The sequence below is a fragment of the Cervus elaphus genome, chromosome 23, assembly GCF_910594005.1.
Source record: "Cervus elaphus chromosome 23, mCerEla1.1, whole genome shotgun sequence".
Lineage (NCBI taxonomy): Eukaryota > Metazoa > Chordata > Mammalia > Artiodactyla > Cervidae > Cervus > Cervus elaphus.
This window is the reverse complement of record NC_057837.1, coordinates 61,802,382-61,818,641: the sequence shown is the minus strand read 5'-3', so window position 1 is coordinate 61,818,641 and position 16,260 is coordinate 61,802,382. Positions and strand designations below refer to the sequence as shown.

The 16,260-nt window shown below is 47.8% G+C and overlaps 1 protein-coding gene across 1 annotated transcript in view; it reads right to left on the bottom strand.

Moving 5' to 3' along the window:
• Positions 1-1,035: 1,035 nt before the first annotated feature.
• The window catches only part of EFCAB8 (EF-hand calcium binding domain 8), a 61,873-nt gene continuing 46,648 nt past the window's right edge, over positions 1,036-16,260 (bottom strand). Inside the window, exons 20-28 of the mRNA XM_043883391.1 lie at positions 15,651-15,863; positions 14,577-14,711; positions 12,263-12,484; positions 11,582-11,719; positions 8,600-8,768; positions 4,905-5,037; positions 3,113-3,322; positions 2,935-3,028; positions 1,036-1,682 (exon numbers count right to left, since the gene is read on the bottom strand). Of these exons, the coding sequence (XP_043739326.1) occupies positions 1,416-1,682; positions 2,935-3,028; positions 3,113-3,322; positions 4,905-5,037; positions 8,600-8,768; positions 11,582-11,719; positions 12,263-12,484; positions 14,577-14,711; positions 15,651-15,863 (1,581 nt within the window). The 3' untranslated portion in view covers positions 1,036-1,415. The remainder of the gene's footprint in view (positions 1,683-2,934; positions 3,029-3,112; positions 3,323-4,904; positions 5,038-8,599; positions 8,769-11,581; positions 11,720-12,262; positions 12,485-14,576; positions 14,712-15,650; positions 15,864-16,260) is intronic.

Here is a 16,260-nt window from a genome sequence, read left to right as displayed (position 1 = left end):
GATGCCACCCAAGGAAGGATGTTCTAACAGTCCCCAACTCCGCAAGGACTGAGCCCCCTGTCCCAGGAGGTATGCAAGCCAGGTGGGATGGAGTTGAGAGACCAGGATTGAGAGACCTGAATTCTCTCACCAGGCTTTAGAGGTGTCTCCTTCCTCCTCCACTCTGAGAGGTCTTCAATCCTAGACTATCTATCGAGTGTCATCCACTGAGAACACTGTCTTTTATTTTAATCTTTTAAATCACCAGGAGGGTCTACCTAGCTTTCCAGATGGGACTGGAAGAGATTTAGTCCTGGCACATGGTCACCCAGCCTGTGTGGGGCGAGAACACAAAGGCACCCAGGAGAGAGAAGCCGGGCTCAAGTGTGCTCTGGCCTGGGTGCAGATCCCACTCTGGCTTCTATGCTGGATGACCCTGGGCAAGTTACTTCCCCTCTCTGAGCCTCTGTTCCCTTCTGTAAAATGGGGAGAAGATGACTACCTCCCTGGGAGTTCAGTAGGACTTGTCGTGTACAGGGACCTCTGGACAAAAACCAGCTGAGCTGAGCAAGACACTCTCCCCCACAGTCTACTCTGCACATCAGCACCCCCCACCTTCACCTCCTGATCATCCCCCTCGCCCTCTGACCATCTCCACCATCACTGCTCAGAACAGCCTCTTCTCGGCTCCGCTTCAATCCCACCGCGTTGCACTCTGTCTCCAGCCCCTGCAATGGCTCCTGTCTCACTCAGAGTTACTCCAGATGCCTTTTCCTGGTCTTCAAGGTCCCACCTGCCTGGCTGACCTCCTCTCCTCTGCTGTTTCCCCCTCCCTCACTCACTCACACCACCCACCATCACACCCCCAGGGCTTGTGAAGCCCCCGCCCCAGGCTTCAGCCTGTCACTTGCCAGACAGCCACACCAGGTGTCCTGAGAGGAGGGACTCTCCTCCCCACGTCCCCTTGCCTAGGGGAGCATGACCCCGAATCAGAGACACAGCCTGGTGCCTAAGGGGCAAGAGACACACAGCCCAATCCCAAGGCCGCTGGGACTTAAACATCTGAGAACATTTATTTTCCTCTCCAGGACTCTGGCAAAGAAGGTTGACTTCACCAGATGGCAGAGTGGGGAGAGCCAGGGCGAGGTCTGTACCCTCTGGGCCTGGCAAAGGGTAAGCCAGGGACAGACAGGGCCTCATGAGCCTGATGGCCCTGCTGGCGGACTGGAGAGGGGACAGGGCACCTCACAGCCTGATGTAGGAGGACAGAAGGTGGGCCTTCAGAGGCCTGGAGAGCAGCCTGAGGGAGGGGCCATGGGGCAGGGAGGTCACCGGTCTCTGCAGGACGTGCCGGGATACCTGGGACAGGTCCGCGGGGGAAGACAGGGTGCGGGGGCAGACGGGGGCTGCAATAAGGATCGGGAGGGCTGGGACCATTAGGACGGGGCCAGGCCGGACGCCAGGAGCCTGGAGCCCGAGGCTGACAGCGAGGCTGAGGAGGGAGAGGAGGCCGTGGTGGTGGTCGGGCTGGCCGGATGCTCAGGCGCGGTCTCCCTGTAGGGACCCAGGTCCTTCTGGATGCGCTGGGTCACCAGGAGGGTGAGCCAGCTCTGCTGGTCCAGGACTTTTTGCATCTTGAAGGCAGGGTTCTGGGTGGATGCCAGCTCATTGAAGTGCAGGCTCTGGTAGATCTGAGGTGAGATCTGCAGGGAACAGAGCAGGGGACCGTGGGGAACAGCAAGGACCAAGAGCAGGGTTCCCAGGGAGGACAGACTCTGGGGGCATCCTGTGAGAGAGGAGCCATTCCCAGAGTTGCACGCCTGTCGCTGATGACCTGGGAGGGACAGGGAGGCCTGGAATGCTGCAATCCGTGGGGCCACAAAGACTAGGACATGACTTAGCGACTGAACAGCAACACTAGTGATGACCACACTCGGCTGAGCAGTGAGCCCCCTGGGCACCAGGCCCAGCCCCCCGCCCTCCTCTTGGTGCTGCCAACGGTCCTGTGAGGTCAGTGCTGGACCATCCCCGTCTTACAGTGAAGCCTCGAGCTGGACCCTGAGTGGGGCTCGAATGCAAGGAACTCTCCAGACCTGCCCACCCTTCTCCCGGCAGCACTCGCCATGATGTGCTGGGAGGCCCATCTCCAGGAAAGGGCAAGGAAGCCAAGTTCCTTTTTGGCACTGACCCCTCCCCAGCCTGGGGCCAGGAGGTTGCCTTTGAGTCCATACCCCAGAGGATGGGAGCTCCCCTGAGGAGGAGAGAGAGGTTGGGAGAGGCTGGGATCTGCCCAAGCAAGAGGCAGGATGGGACTCCAGGCTGTTCTTTCCAAAGTCCCTGGTCCCTTTCTCTCCCCAAGCACAGGCCTGTTCCACTTCCGCTGTCTCTTGCTGACTGTGTGCCTAGCACCGTGAGGCCCTGTGTCTGCTCCAGAATGGCACCCAGTGTGGAGACACGAGCAGTGAACCGACTCTGCAACCGCATGGACTGCGGCCCACCAGGCTCCTCTGTCCATGGGATTTTCCAGGTGAGAATGCTGGAGTGGGTTGCCATTTCCTTCTCCAGGGGATCTTCCTGACCCAGAGATCGAACTGGGGTCTCCTGGACTGCAGGCAGGTTCTTTACTGACTGAGCTACAAGGGAAGCCCAAAAAACAAGCAGACTCTGGGAAGTGCTTTGAAGGCGATCAACAGGTTCCAGGTCCGCAAACAACCTCCTCCCATAGGCTCGATGAGGTTTGTCCTCAAGGACAAAAACTGTGTCCATGGCCTCAGGCGGGGCCTTGGCAAACAAACCAGCCAGAGCGGCTTCATCCCAGAGCTGCCTATGGCCCAGAATCCTGTTAAGGAAAGGTGCGCCCCTCACCCCCACTGGAGGGCCATGTGGGCATGATGGAGGTGGGTCTCCCAGCCTCTAGGCCCAGCATTCTCAGGGAGGAACTCCACCCTGACTCACCTGGTGCTTCATCCAGCCGTACTGCACGTTGGTAAACAGGAGTCCGGGGCTCCGTGACCTCTCCTTGGGTTTGTATGCTGCTCCTAGGACTTTGCTCTCCTGCAGGGGTCCCAGGCAAGGGCAAAGGCTCGGGGCTGAGGGTTGAGGGCTTCCCTACCCACTCAGTGCCCCACCCAGCCTCACCTGCTTGCCCTTGGATTCCCACTTGCACCAGGTATCCTCAATGTCTTCCGGGGAGCGCTTTCCAATCCATGGGGATGTCGGGGTTATCTTTTGCAGCCTGGCCCAGGCTTTAGCCTCCGTGTCTGCCTTCCCATTCAGGAGATCCAAGAGGACTACCTGCTCCCGCCGTTGGTACATCAGGGCCTCAGCAAGATCTCGCTCCTCCCTGATGTGAGGGGCTTTCCATCACAGGATGCCCTCTGTACCACATGATGGGACATCCCTCCCCAGGGCGGTTTCTCCTTTCTGGGCTGGATCCTCTCCAACCTTCTCATCCCTCCACTGAGGTTGTACAGCCCAGGGCCCATCAGTGGGCAAGTGTTCAGTTAACACTAACAAAGCCCTGCTTATCCTGGCCTCCATCAAGTCCTGCGACACCTCCCACCACCCGACATCCTCTTCTATGGAGGCCTGACACCCCATCCAGACTTCCCCTGGGCCTCCCCTTGCAGAACACCTAAACCTCCTCTCCCTGCAAGGGGAACCTTGCCTCTGTCTTGTTGATATATCCTGACAGGACTGTGAAAGCCTAAGCCTTGATAGGAGCATAGGAGCCACAAGGACTCTATGGTGCCTGACAAACTCTTATTTACATGTCAAAATCCAACTCCAAAATCTCTATTCTATGAAGCCTTCCTTACTTGCTCTACCCAGTCAGGTGATTATCCTCTGAGCCAAGCCTCTCTTAATAGTCCTATTGTTCACCACATAGAACTGCTGCCATGAGTTACATATTCTCCCTCAGAGGACTGGGAGTTCTCTGAGGAAGGACCTATGTCTGGATAGTTTTGGATGTCCAGAACCTAGCACAACCTGGCAGTCAGCAGGACTTCAATAAATATATTTTGAATGACCCAAAGCTATGGTTTTTCCAGTAGTCATGTACAGATGTGAGAGTTGGACCATCTCTCAGAAGGCTGAGTGCCAAAGAATTGATGCTTTCAAACTATGGTGCTGGAGAAGACTCTTGAGAGTCCCTTGGATGCAAGGAGATCAAACCAGTCAATCCTAAAGGAAATCAGTCCTGACTATTCATTGGAAGGACTAATACTGAAGCTCAAGCTCCAATATTTTGGCCACATGATGCAAAGAGCTGACTCACTGGAAAAGACCCTGATGTTGGGAAAGATGGAGGGCAGGAGGAGAAGGGGGTGACAGAGGATGAGATAGTTGGATGGTATCACTGATTCAATGGACATGAGTTTGAGCAAACTCTGGAAGATAGTGAAGCACTGGGAAGCCTGGTGTGCTGCAGTCCATGGGGTTGCAAAGAGTTGGACATGACTTAGCACCTGAACAACAAAAAATTTATCTGAGACTTGGTCAGGAATAGGGATATAGCATAGGTGGAGGAGGAACCTGTAGAGGAAAGAACATGTAGCAAGCAACTTGCCTCCCCTGACTCAGAGAAATAACACACACGTCAAGACCAGAACCCTGGGCTCTCCCACCAGGAGCCTCCAGAGCCTGATTCTGGAGCAGGGTCCCCATCTAAGGACTTGGGGTTTTATATTTTCTGGTTTTCACTGCTCAATCTCACAGCTGATCTGGGCTAGAACAGAGCCTCGGGCTCTGAGGCCACAGCCACCACCTGTAGAGTCAAGTTACCTGCAATTCCCATGCCTGTGACATTCTGAAGGCCCTACCTAAATATGCCCAGTACTACCCTACAAGGGATGCCTCCTGGGATCCAGACCAGAGTTGACCAGTTGACCAATGACCAATGAATGACCATTGTGATAACTCACTGCAGCTCTAGATGGAAAGTCTTCTCACTGGGGCTGAAGAAGTCACCCTCCTTCTTTAATCTTTCATTTAGTTCGCCATCAGTCATCATTGGGGTATCCTGCAGCCTTTTCCAAACACTCAGGCCAAACGTCCCTGTGATTTAACCAGACCCAGTTCAATAGCAAGGACTGGCCAGCCCCTCCCTCCTCTAAACACTCTGTCCCTCACCATCCACCCTCAAGAGGTAGCCAGCAATCCCTTATTCCTGGCCTACACCTGACTCTGCCCAACATATCCCAGGCATTATGCTAGCTACTTGGCAAATATCTGGAGGAGACAGACCCTAACCCTAGGATATACTTGGAGTTCAGGCCTAAAGCATCCTGCCACACATATAGGCTAAGATGGAGAGGGTGCTATGGCAATGACTGAATAGTCCTCAGACAGGCTTTAACTGGCTCACATATAAAACGGCAATGGTACAAGACTGTCAAGCATCTATCATTCACCTATCAGATGTGAAGTTAGGAATGGGTCTGTGGAGGATCAAGGCTAGAGTAAAAAGTAGGTAGTAAGAATAGAGAAATATGAGTCCTACTTCTGGGCAGGGTATAGTGAGTTGTAGGCCATTTTCATGCTTCAGAATTCTTTTTAATTAAGAAAAGCAAAACAGATGTGTTACAAAGTCATATTTTTACAAATTACTGGAGAAGAATAAGATATCACCTCACACCAATCAGAATGGCCATCATCAAAAAGAACACAGATAATGAATGTTGGTGAGGATCTGGAACAAAAGGAACCCATGTACACTATTTGTGGGAATCTAAGTGAGCGCAGCCACTGTGAAAAACAGCCTGGGGGTTTCTCAAAAACTAAATATAGGACTACCATACAATCCAACAACTCCACTCCTGGGTATACATCCAAAAAAATATTCAAAAAGATACACACAGCCCAATGCTCATAGCAGCTTTATTTGTAATTGCCAAGATACGGAAGCAACCTAAGAAGATGTGGTATGTATATCAATATATATAATGGAAAGCTACTCAGTTGTAAAGAAAAAACAAAATTTCACCATTTGTGGCAACAAGAATGGACCTTGAAGGCTATATGCTAAGTGAAATAAGTCAGTCAGTCAAAGACAAACATTATGTCACTTGTAAGTGGAATCTAAAAAATATAACAAATTAATGAATGTAATAAAAAAGAAGCAGATCCACAGATACAGAGAACAGACTAGTGATTACCAGCGGGGAGGTACAAACTATAGGGTATAAGACAGGCTCAAGGACGTACGCTGCCCAACACAGGGAATTCCGTCAATATTTTGTAATAACTGTAAATAGAAAGTAACCTTTAAAAACTGTATTTAAAAAAATCACTGGGGAGCTATAGAAGCAAAGAAGACTAGACAAACCAAAATTACAGAAAAGAAAGTTTCTTTCCAGAAGAACTAAAATTGGGAACTGCTTTCTTCTCTGGGAGCATTTTTCTGAGTATGGGCACATGGTGAGTGAGAATCAGGCTCCGTTTAGCAGAAGAAAGATACCTGAAGATAGGGAAACCAGCAGAGTTTCTAAGAGCCAATCTGGCTGGCATGACAGATTAAGTCTAGTGGAGTCCCAAAGGCACGGTTGTTTTCCCTACAGGAGAGCTTAGAGAGTATGACTCAGTCATAAAAAAAGAGAAATCTTGCCATTTGTGACAACATGGGTGACTCTAGAAAGTACTGTGTTAAGTAAAATAAGTTAAAGAAAGACAAATGCCTCGTGATCTCATTTATATAATCTAAAAACCAAAACAAACAAATGAAACAAACAAAAACAGACTTAGAGATACATAGGACAAATGAGCAGTTGCCGCATGGAAAGAAGATTGGGGCCTGCGGTTGCTTAAGTTCTGGGGGTTGGGCTAGAAAGACAGAATGAGCTCACTAGGAGTCAAGAGTCTCACTGGAGGAAGACGGCAACAACAAACACAACAGGCTTTACCCTGGAATCAACTGAACACAGAAGTAAACTAGGGCTCCTGAAGCTGCAGCCCAGCCCCAACCCAGCTCACTTCCTAACTGCTTTGAGACAAGAAGCGCTACGCAGAGGAAAGAGCAACGCACTGGAGGAAAATCATGCCAGCTTCAGTCTTGACAGTTTCTTTTCTACAAAGTTCAGGAAAGTTCAGCTTGATTTGGGTTGGGTTTTTGTTTGATTTGGTTTCATTGGAGTTTTTCTATACATGACATGTGAAAAGGCAGGAAAATATAACTAATAATCAAAAGAAGAAATAGGCAATAGAATCAGACTCACAGATAATTCAGACATTGGAGTTAATAGGTAAATACTTTAAAACAACTACTGTAAAAATGTTAAATAAAATAAAGAAAAATATGAACAGAATGGAGGAAAGGAAGCAGAATTTCAACCATTAATCGAAATTTGTAGAGAAAAATCAAATGAGTGTTCTAGAACTAAAAAATACAGTATCTGGATGGATTTAATAGCAGGCTGCATACAGGAGACAAGTTTAATGAGCTGGAAGGCAGATCAGTAGAAAATATTCAAACTGGAATGCAGAGATAGGAAAAAAAAATGGAAAGAACAGAAGAGAGAATGAGAGACATGGGGCAACTATAAAATACATAATTGATCAATAAATACATAAATTGATGTTCAACCTCACTACTCATCAGGGATTCAAATTAAAACCACAATAAAATGCCACTACATATTCACCAAAATGGCTAAAATTTAATGCAATGACAATACCAAGTGTCTACAAAGTTATGAGACAGTAAGAGTTGCTGTATGCAGCTGGTGAAAGACTGAAAACTGGTAAGCACTTTGAAAGATAGTTTAGCAGTATCTACTGAGACTGAATGTGTATACTCTGTGGTTCAGCAATTCCATTATATCTAACAGAAATGCATACACTTGTTCAAAAAAAAAAAACCTGTATGAGGGTGTTCATAGCAGTGTTTGTTTTTAATAGCCTGAAATAGCCCAAATGCCCACCAACAGTAGCACAGATAGATAAAGTATGGTACCAACAACAGAATACCACTCAGCAGTAAGAATGAATGAGCGACTACAGTCAATGAATGGCTAAACAGCACAAGTATATGGTGTTTGAGAGAAAGAAGTCAGACACAAAGGAGAAACTGTCAAATGATTCCATTTAGACAAAGTTCAAGCCAGGCTAACATAAGCTTTGGATTTAGGAATCAGAACAGTGGTTACTTTTGGAAAGGAGTAGGTAGAGACAGTAGAGGTCAGGAGATAAGGGAAGCCCTGAGTGCTGGTGATGTTCTGTTTCTTGATACAATGGTGGTTATATGGCTGTATGTTTACTTCCTGAAAATTCACTAAGCTGAAAACACTCCTGGTTTGTGTGCTTTTCATTACATATGTTATACCTCAAGAATTAAGTTTATTTTTAAAAAGAGACTGTAATGTACCTTATCAGATATATGATCTGATATGCAAAGGCAAATAGTGTTGCGCAGATGAGTGAATGAGCAGATGGACAGACTGCTAAATGGACAATTGGACAGACTCACACCTTGTGATACTACTTGAGGAAAGACAGCTGCTGTGGTCTGAAACTCCCACCCCATGGGATATGAGGTTTATGCCAGCTTGTGCTCTAACAGGGTCAGGGCCAGGGCCAGGAAGGGCCATGGGGCATGACTGAGCTTCAGCAGGACCCTCCGTACCAATGGCGTCACCAGAGAGTTTCCAAGCCTTGACATCCCGGTCCTGGCCAGCACTGATAACCAGCTGGAGGCTGTCCACGTATAGGATGTCTGCCACACTATCCAAATGGGCCTTCCAGGTAACCAGAAGCTGGGGTGGAATCAGGGAAATGGTCTGGCCGGCCTCAACCTACAGGGGACAGGGCAAGAGAATTAATTAAACTCCCAAGACACTGGCTCATCAGAGGGCACCCAGGGCTGGAGGTAGCAGAGGCTTCTGGAAGGAGCTGGGAAATGGGCCAGGGTTCTAGTTCTAGATACACCCCCACATGAACTTTCTGGTGACCTTAGGTAAATCCAAGCATTTCTCTGGCCCTCACTGGTCCCTTCGGTAAAATCATTAAACACAAACAAAAAAAATTGCATATTGTTGTATTGCTTGCCAGCTTCCTGTGTACAGATTATTTCATTTGAACATCAGAATAACCTTATGGGATGTGTATGAGTCTCACCACTGCAGAGCGGAGAGAAGTGAGAGTCAGAAACATTCAGTAACCAGTCCAGAACCACACAGCTAGAAAGTGATGGGGCTAGACAAGAACCCAGGTCTTTTTTTCAAGCTATTTGGTGGGCATCAGGCATGGAATAGGGTGAGAAATGGAGTGATATATCACATTGCACTATGAAAGAATAAAATCTTACTTAATTGGAAAACGAGTGTAAATATCCAAGACTATTTTCAAATAAAACAGAAAAATTGATGCTTTTGAACTCTGGTGTTGGAGAAGACTCTTGAGAGTCCCTTAGACTGCAAGGAGATCCAACCAGTCCATCCTAAAGGAGATCAGTCCTTGGTGTTCATTGGAAGGACTGATGCTGAAACTGAAACTCCAATATTTTGGCCACCTCATGAGAAGAGTTGACTTGTTGGAAAAGACCCTGATGCTGGGAGGGATTGGAGGCAGGAGGAGGAGGGGACAACAGAGGATGAGATGGCTGGATGGCATCACCGACTCAATGGGCGTGAGTTTGAGTAAACTCCGGGAGTTGGTGATAGACAGGGAGGCCTGGCGTGCTGCGATTCATGGGGTCGCAAAGAGTCAGACACGACTGAGCGACTGAACTGAACTGAACTGAACGAAGGAGGACAGGTTTTATCATACTCAAGTGCTTTATATCACAGTAATAAAAACTAGACAATGGAAGACAATATCTCAGAAACCAATCCACATATATATTTAAAACATTGATAAATGACAAGAATGGTAGGAAATTGGTGGTAATAGAGAACAGGATTCAATCAACAGTGTTGGAAGTCCTGATAAACTAAGTAGTAAAACTTAATTCATTGCCCTATAAGTAAACACTAGAAGGGTTGAAGAATCTTTTTTAATGAAACCAAAAAACATTGAAGAGAAAGAATGAGTAACTATTATCTCTGAATTATTATCTCTGATAAGAAAGTGATAAGAAACAGGAAATATCACAATGGGAAGAAAAATTGACCACCAAAAAATATGTTGTAATTTAAAACTCATCATAAATTAAAAGGCAAATGACAAACTGGGGGGAGGAGATGTTTGTAATAGATATGACAGGCAATGAGCTAATATCTTTTAATATATTTTAAGATGATTGTACATCATTTATAAAAGATGATCACCACAAAAGAAAAACGGACCAAGGACATGAAGAGGTAGTTTACAAAATACATATAGCCAATAAAATAAGGGCAGATGTCAACATAAGCAAAACTATTTTCATAAAATCAAAAGAAACTATTTATATCTAAAAATCAGCTAAAAGGTTTTTTTTTTTTACTTTAAACATTTATTTATTGAATGCCTTATATATCTATCAGGGGGCACTCACTCAGATAAACACTGTTAATGATAAAAACTTTATGCTGTCAAGGATAAAGCAAAACAAACTAATAAAGTGAAAACCTATATAAACTTCCTGGAATGCAGTATGGCAGTACACATTAAAGGCCTTAGATTTATGTCCTTTTACATACTACTCTTCCTTGGGATAAATTACCAGATGTGTAGATAAACAACTACAAACAAGGATTTGTAAAAAAAACAAAACAAAACAAAAAAGAATATCTGCCCTATTGTTTCTATAGCTTTTAAACACAGTTTTATTGAAATACAATTCACATACAACTTATCTATTTAAAGTGCTGGCTTCAGTGGCTTTTCATATATTCAGAGCTGCGACCATCAACATAATTAGATGGTTTATCACCAGTTGACCTATATTCTTGCCAGTATTTGGCATTGCCTGTCCTTTCAGTTTTAGTCATTCTGGTAGATATGTAGTGATATCACCTTTTGGTTTTAATTTGCATTTTCCTGACAACTAAGGAAAAAGTGCTCAAATTCACTAGTCATCAGGGAAATATCAAGTGATTTTTGAACTATGTAGATGCGTTATCTGGGCTTCCTAAGGTGGCCTTATTGGTAAAGAACCTGCCAGGAGATATAAGACACATGGGTTTGATCCCTGAGTTGAGAAAATCCCCTGCAGGAGGGCATGGCAACCCAGTCCAGTACTGTTGCCCAAAGAATCCCACGGACAGAGAAGCCTGACAGGCTACATCCATAGAGTAACAAAGACTGGGACACGACTGAATCGACTTAGCGCACATGCAAATGCATTACCTACTCAAGAAAATACATAAATATTTTCATTATTTTTTAAAGGAATTTATGACCTCAGGGCCTTCATTGCAAAGATCAAAGCCCATGGAAGGTATGCATATGTGTACATATGCATATATGTGTATACATGTGTGCATACATGTATATGCACATGACTATTTGGTGTGCGTATACTTATGTTTCACTGGTTAATAGTGACTTCTGATGAGTAGAAAACCTTTTCCACACCAACCAGACAACCTTGAACAGAAAAACATGAAAGATTCAGAATCTCAGTGTGGGACTCTGGTGGGGCTCAGAGGCACTTTTCTCAGCAACTGTCCACTAATCATCCTACCTTTTTCTCCTCCGGGTGACTGTAGTTTGGGAGGCTGACCTGAATCCGTTCAGAAATTAAGAACCGAAACTTGTTGATATCACTAGGATGGTTCGTCTGCTTGTCAGAATGTGCGCAGTAATCCTTGATGTCCCAGATCTAGGCACAAAGCGTGGATTAGTAGCCCAGCACTCCTTGACCCCCAAGACCTCCTCATTCTGAGGATCCCTCCCAGACCATTTCTCTTCACCTCAGGGAGCTGGTTCTTACTCACACCCCTGAGGGGACCACAGCATCTTCTAGGCCAGACCTTTAGCTAGCATACAGGGAGAGTGTGACCGACCCAAGGACGGGACAGTCACACCTCACGTCACCACAAAGCACGAAATCAGCTGCTGAGACAGCTGATCACAGATCAGATGCACAGCTGGGGGTGAGGGAGTAGCAGGAAGAGAATTCTAAAGCACAGGACCCATAGGAGAGCTTCTGGGCTGGGGGCCTCCTGACCAAGCCCTCCCCAACTTCCCTGGGCCCACAAGGGCAGGAGGGGACTCTGAGGTAACCCATCCCACTGCCCACTGCATCACAAGTGAAACGAGTGCCCAGAGGGCGTAGGGACTAGGCGAGGACCACAGATGGCAAAGAGGTGGCCAGAGCTTGGCTCACGCCAGCCCCTCGATCCCAGCGCCAGTTCTTCCTCACCTTGATGCATCCTTTGCAATCCCCTGTGACAAGAATCCAGTCATTCTGATCCGTGGCCATGGCACCCACAACCACGTCCCCCTTGTCTACAGCGTCCACAGGGAACTTGCCCAGCAGGCCTCCGCTCCCGTGGATGGACCAGGCATAGATGTGACCGTCCATGCAGCTGCTCAGCAGGGCCGCCGAGTGCGGCAAGCGGGGCCTGGTCTGTAAGAAGATTATCTATGCGAGAGAGGGGAACCCGCTCAGGGGTGTTGCGAGCCGGAGCTCCCCTGCGGCACAGTGCTGAGACGCCCGGGCGAGGAGCCACACCCGCCTGGTCACCCAGTTTCCTAGACGCCCAGTGAGAACAGTGATGCAATACCACCCTACCTACCTAGTTGGTGACCAGGAACTTTTGGCCAGAATATGAGCTCCCCAAGGACTGGGATTTGTATCTTTTTTGTTCACGACTTTATCCCATACGACACTGCCTGACACATCATAATAGATTGATGAATGGTTACCAAATGAAGACATACAAGTTTGATTGGTCCGAAGGCTCAAACAAGATATTCTACAGACCTGTACTCAACTGAATGATGTAGAGAACAAACTCATTCCCCTTAATATATTTGTACAGTGAAATGCCAGGGTTCAATCCCTAGTCCGGGAAGATTCTACATGCCACGGAGCAACTCAGCCCATGCGCCACAACTACTAAGCCCGTGCTCTAGTCCCCATGAGTCGTAACTACTGAAGCCGCGTGCCCTAGCGCCCACGCTGTGCAACAAGAGAAGCCAATGCAATGAGAAGCCTGTGCACCTCAACAAAGAGTAGCCTCTGCTCACCACATCTAGAGAAAGGCCTGTGCTGTGTCACAGCAATGAAGACCCACAGCAACCAAAAATAAAACTAATTACCTAATTTAAAAAAAAGTTAAAACCTCAGTGTGACACCATGAAGGCTGATAAGGTGAAAATATTTCCAAGACACAACAGGCAAAAGATTCATTTCCAGAACATATAGACAGCTCTAAGAAATTAACACAAAAAAGAATGGAAAAGGATATGAATATACATTTATTCCACTGAAGAAATGCAAATGTCTAACAAATTTACAAAAAGCTCAACATCACAAATAACCAAAGGAATATCAAAAGACAATGCTATTTTCCACCTACCAGACTGGCAGAAATGAAGACAAGGCTGATGTCTAGAACTGGCTTAGTGTGAGGACAAATGCAGATTCATGTACTATTAAAGACATGGAAATTTATGAAAATAATTTTTTAACCTAATAAAGGGATACTGCTACTGCTACTGCTAAGTCACTTCAGTCGTGTCTGACTCTGTGCGACCCCATCCCTGGGATTAAGCTGAATCCAAATTACTAATGAGAAAACATATCTATAATGTAGTATAGTTAAATTTAAAAAGCAAATACACATAGCTATATAATTTAACATTACTCGCCTTAAAAAAAAAAAAGACAAAGCTAAACCAACCTGTTAGCAGTGATTGTGACTACTGCTATTGGGGGATGAGATGGAGTACACAGTGAGAAACACGGACCTTTTATTTTTTGCTTTACACATATTTCTATTTTTTTTTTAACCAATACTACTTTTTTAAGTTTTGGAGGGTTTTTTTAAGCCATTTTTTTAAAACAGAGGAGAGTACATTCAGAACCTGAAGGACAGAAGGTCCAGCCACTGGTGGCTCTCTGCTCCATTCCACAGGACCCAGTCCCACAGGACACTGCTCCCCTGTTCTTGAGTCCCAGAAACTGGGCCATGGAGCAGCCCTGCTGCAACCTACAGCTATTAATTATATTCTCACTGGGCTCATGGTAGGAACCTAGGAGACCCATATAGAATTACCCTATTATTTCAGATTAAACCTGGAAGGGGCCTTAGAGGTCACCTTACCCAGGGGTGACAGCAAACGGAGATGTGTCCAAGCTCAGAAAGGAGGAAGGTACAGGAGGAGGAAGAACAGAGATAACCCGGTCCCCACTCACATGTCACACAAAATTCAGGAGGGCATTTCACCAGTGGGTTCTGAAAATGCCACATCTCCTACTTCCCAGTCCAGCCCCCCAACCAGGAAGGAACACTGCCCCCCTCCCTAGACAGCCCCCCAACACTGGGGACACCCCCCAAATGGCAGCCCCGTAGCCAAGATCCTGAGCACTGCCATCATCTCCAGCAGGCCTCTCCAGGTCCTGGGAGAATGAGGCTGGGCCCCCAGACCTCCAGGTGCCACATCTCCAGTCTGTATCCCAACTGTCCAGCCCCTGGCTCCAACCCAGCCCCTGCCTGAGCATGGCCAACCTTCTCCACCGATGCATTGGACTGCAGCAACATCGTCTTCTGGAAGTCTGCTTTTTTCCTTTCAACCTCTTTGAGAGTTAAGTATCTGCCAAGGGATAATCTTGACTGACTGAGGCTGTTAGCACTGAGAGGTTTCTGGAAAAAAAATAAATGGACCTCTCAGTTCAGGTTGAGACAATCTCTGGGGAACAGAGACAGAGGCAAATGCTGAAAAGAGTGGACACCCCACCCCAAAAGATACAGCTGGGTGTACAAAGGATCCTGGGCATAAAGACACTCCAACGCTGGAGAAGCTCTGGTTTAAGTTACCGGCAGCATCTGCTCTCTGGGCAGAGAGCACAGTTGGCTTTTGGGGAAGCCCCCTCCTTCATCCTGGGAAAGACACTGTGGCTAGAGGTGAGGATCAAGGGGTGTGTATGTAGTTATGCAACCCTGACACTTCAAGGATGGTCTGAGAGCCTCAGAGTGACAGGTGTGCATGTATCCAGCAGGTTGTGTGGGTCGAGGTGCAGACTGTCCTGCGCCTCACAACACAAGCCCTCTGGGTCTGCCCAGCTCCCTGGAATGGGAATCAGACTGCAGGTGCTGAGACAATCTGACTGGTCCCTCAAGCCCCTCACTGGAGATCACGGTTTCTGTGGCTAAGGGTCAGAGGCCAATGCATGTTGAGTCAGCAGGAGAGAATAGCTACCCCCTGCCCCTCCTTCCAACTCCCCCACTCCAAAACAGGGCTGTCAGACAAGCCTGGGAAGGTTAACCTGGGGCAGAGGCCAGGACTCAGAGGAGGAGGGAAGTAGCGGCTGCCTCTGGGCTTCAGACCCCCACAGCTCGTTCTCTGGGGCAGGAGGCATGGTGGCTCATCTCTGCCTGGGTGATGAGAGCCCAAGGACAGAGAAAGGCTTTAACCTCAGCTGTACCCTTGACCCTCGAGCCTGCAGACACTAGGTCTGTACTGGCCGTGCTCCTGGAAGAGACTGGGCCCAGGCCCAAGGCAGCCATGGGCCTGAACGGAAGGGACCCCACCCGGGCCTGGCCAAGGCGCCTCTTCGGATGGTGAGGACACAGGGCAGCTACCTTTAGGGGCACTGGCTTTGCCGGCTCCTTGTCTCTGGGGTCTCTCATCACTGGAGGCGCTGACATCAGGTTCCGCCGCGGGTTGGCATCAACTGTGGCCTTCGTGCCGAGGCCTGGGGGCTGCGGGTGCGGCTTGTAAGCCCACTTCTCCTGCTCGACACAGGGCTTGCTGGGCCTGTGGCTATTGAACACACAGTCGTCCACATCCTTCACCTGTGCATGGGAGGGAGACCTGTGAGGCGCTGCTGCGTCCTGGATGGAAGGGAGGCCTCCCCGCCCAATGCCAACACCATGGGGCCCTCCGGGTGCATTGGGCTTGCTTCCCAGATGGGAATCAAACCAGAGCTTAGAACCTGTCCCCAGGGCACCCACAGGCAGGGGACAGTGACCATAAGGACTCAGTCTCCCCATCTGTAAGTGGACAGTGCTTTCCAAGTATTTCTGAGGTAGCTTTTAGTCTGAAGGGAAACTCCAAAGTGTAAAATAGACAAAAAGCTGAAGTGTTCTGGAGAAGCTGCTGTAATAGCCTCCAAGCCTCTCTCCACAAGTTTGGAAAACTACTGGACGGGGTGACCCTGAAGGCCCCTTCCAGCTTTAATCTGCAAAGATA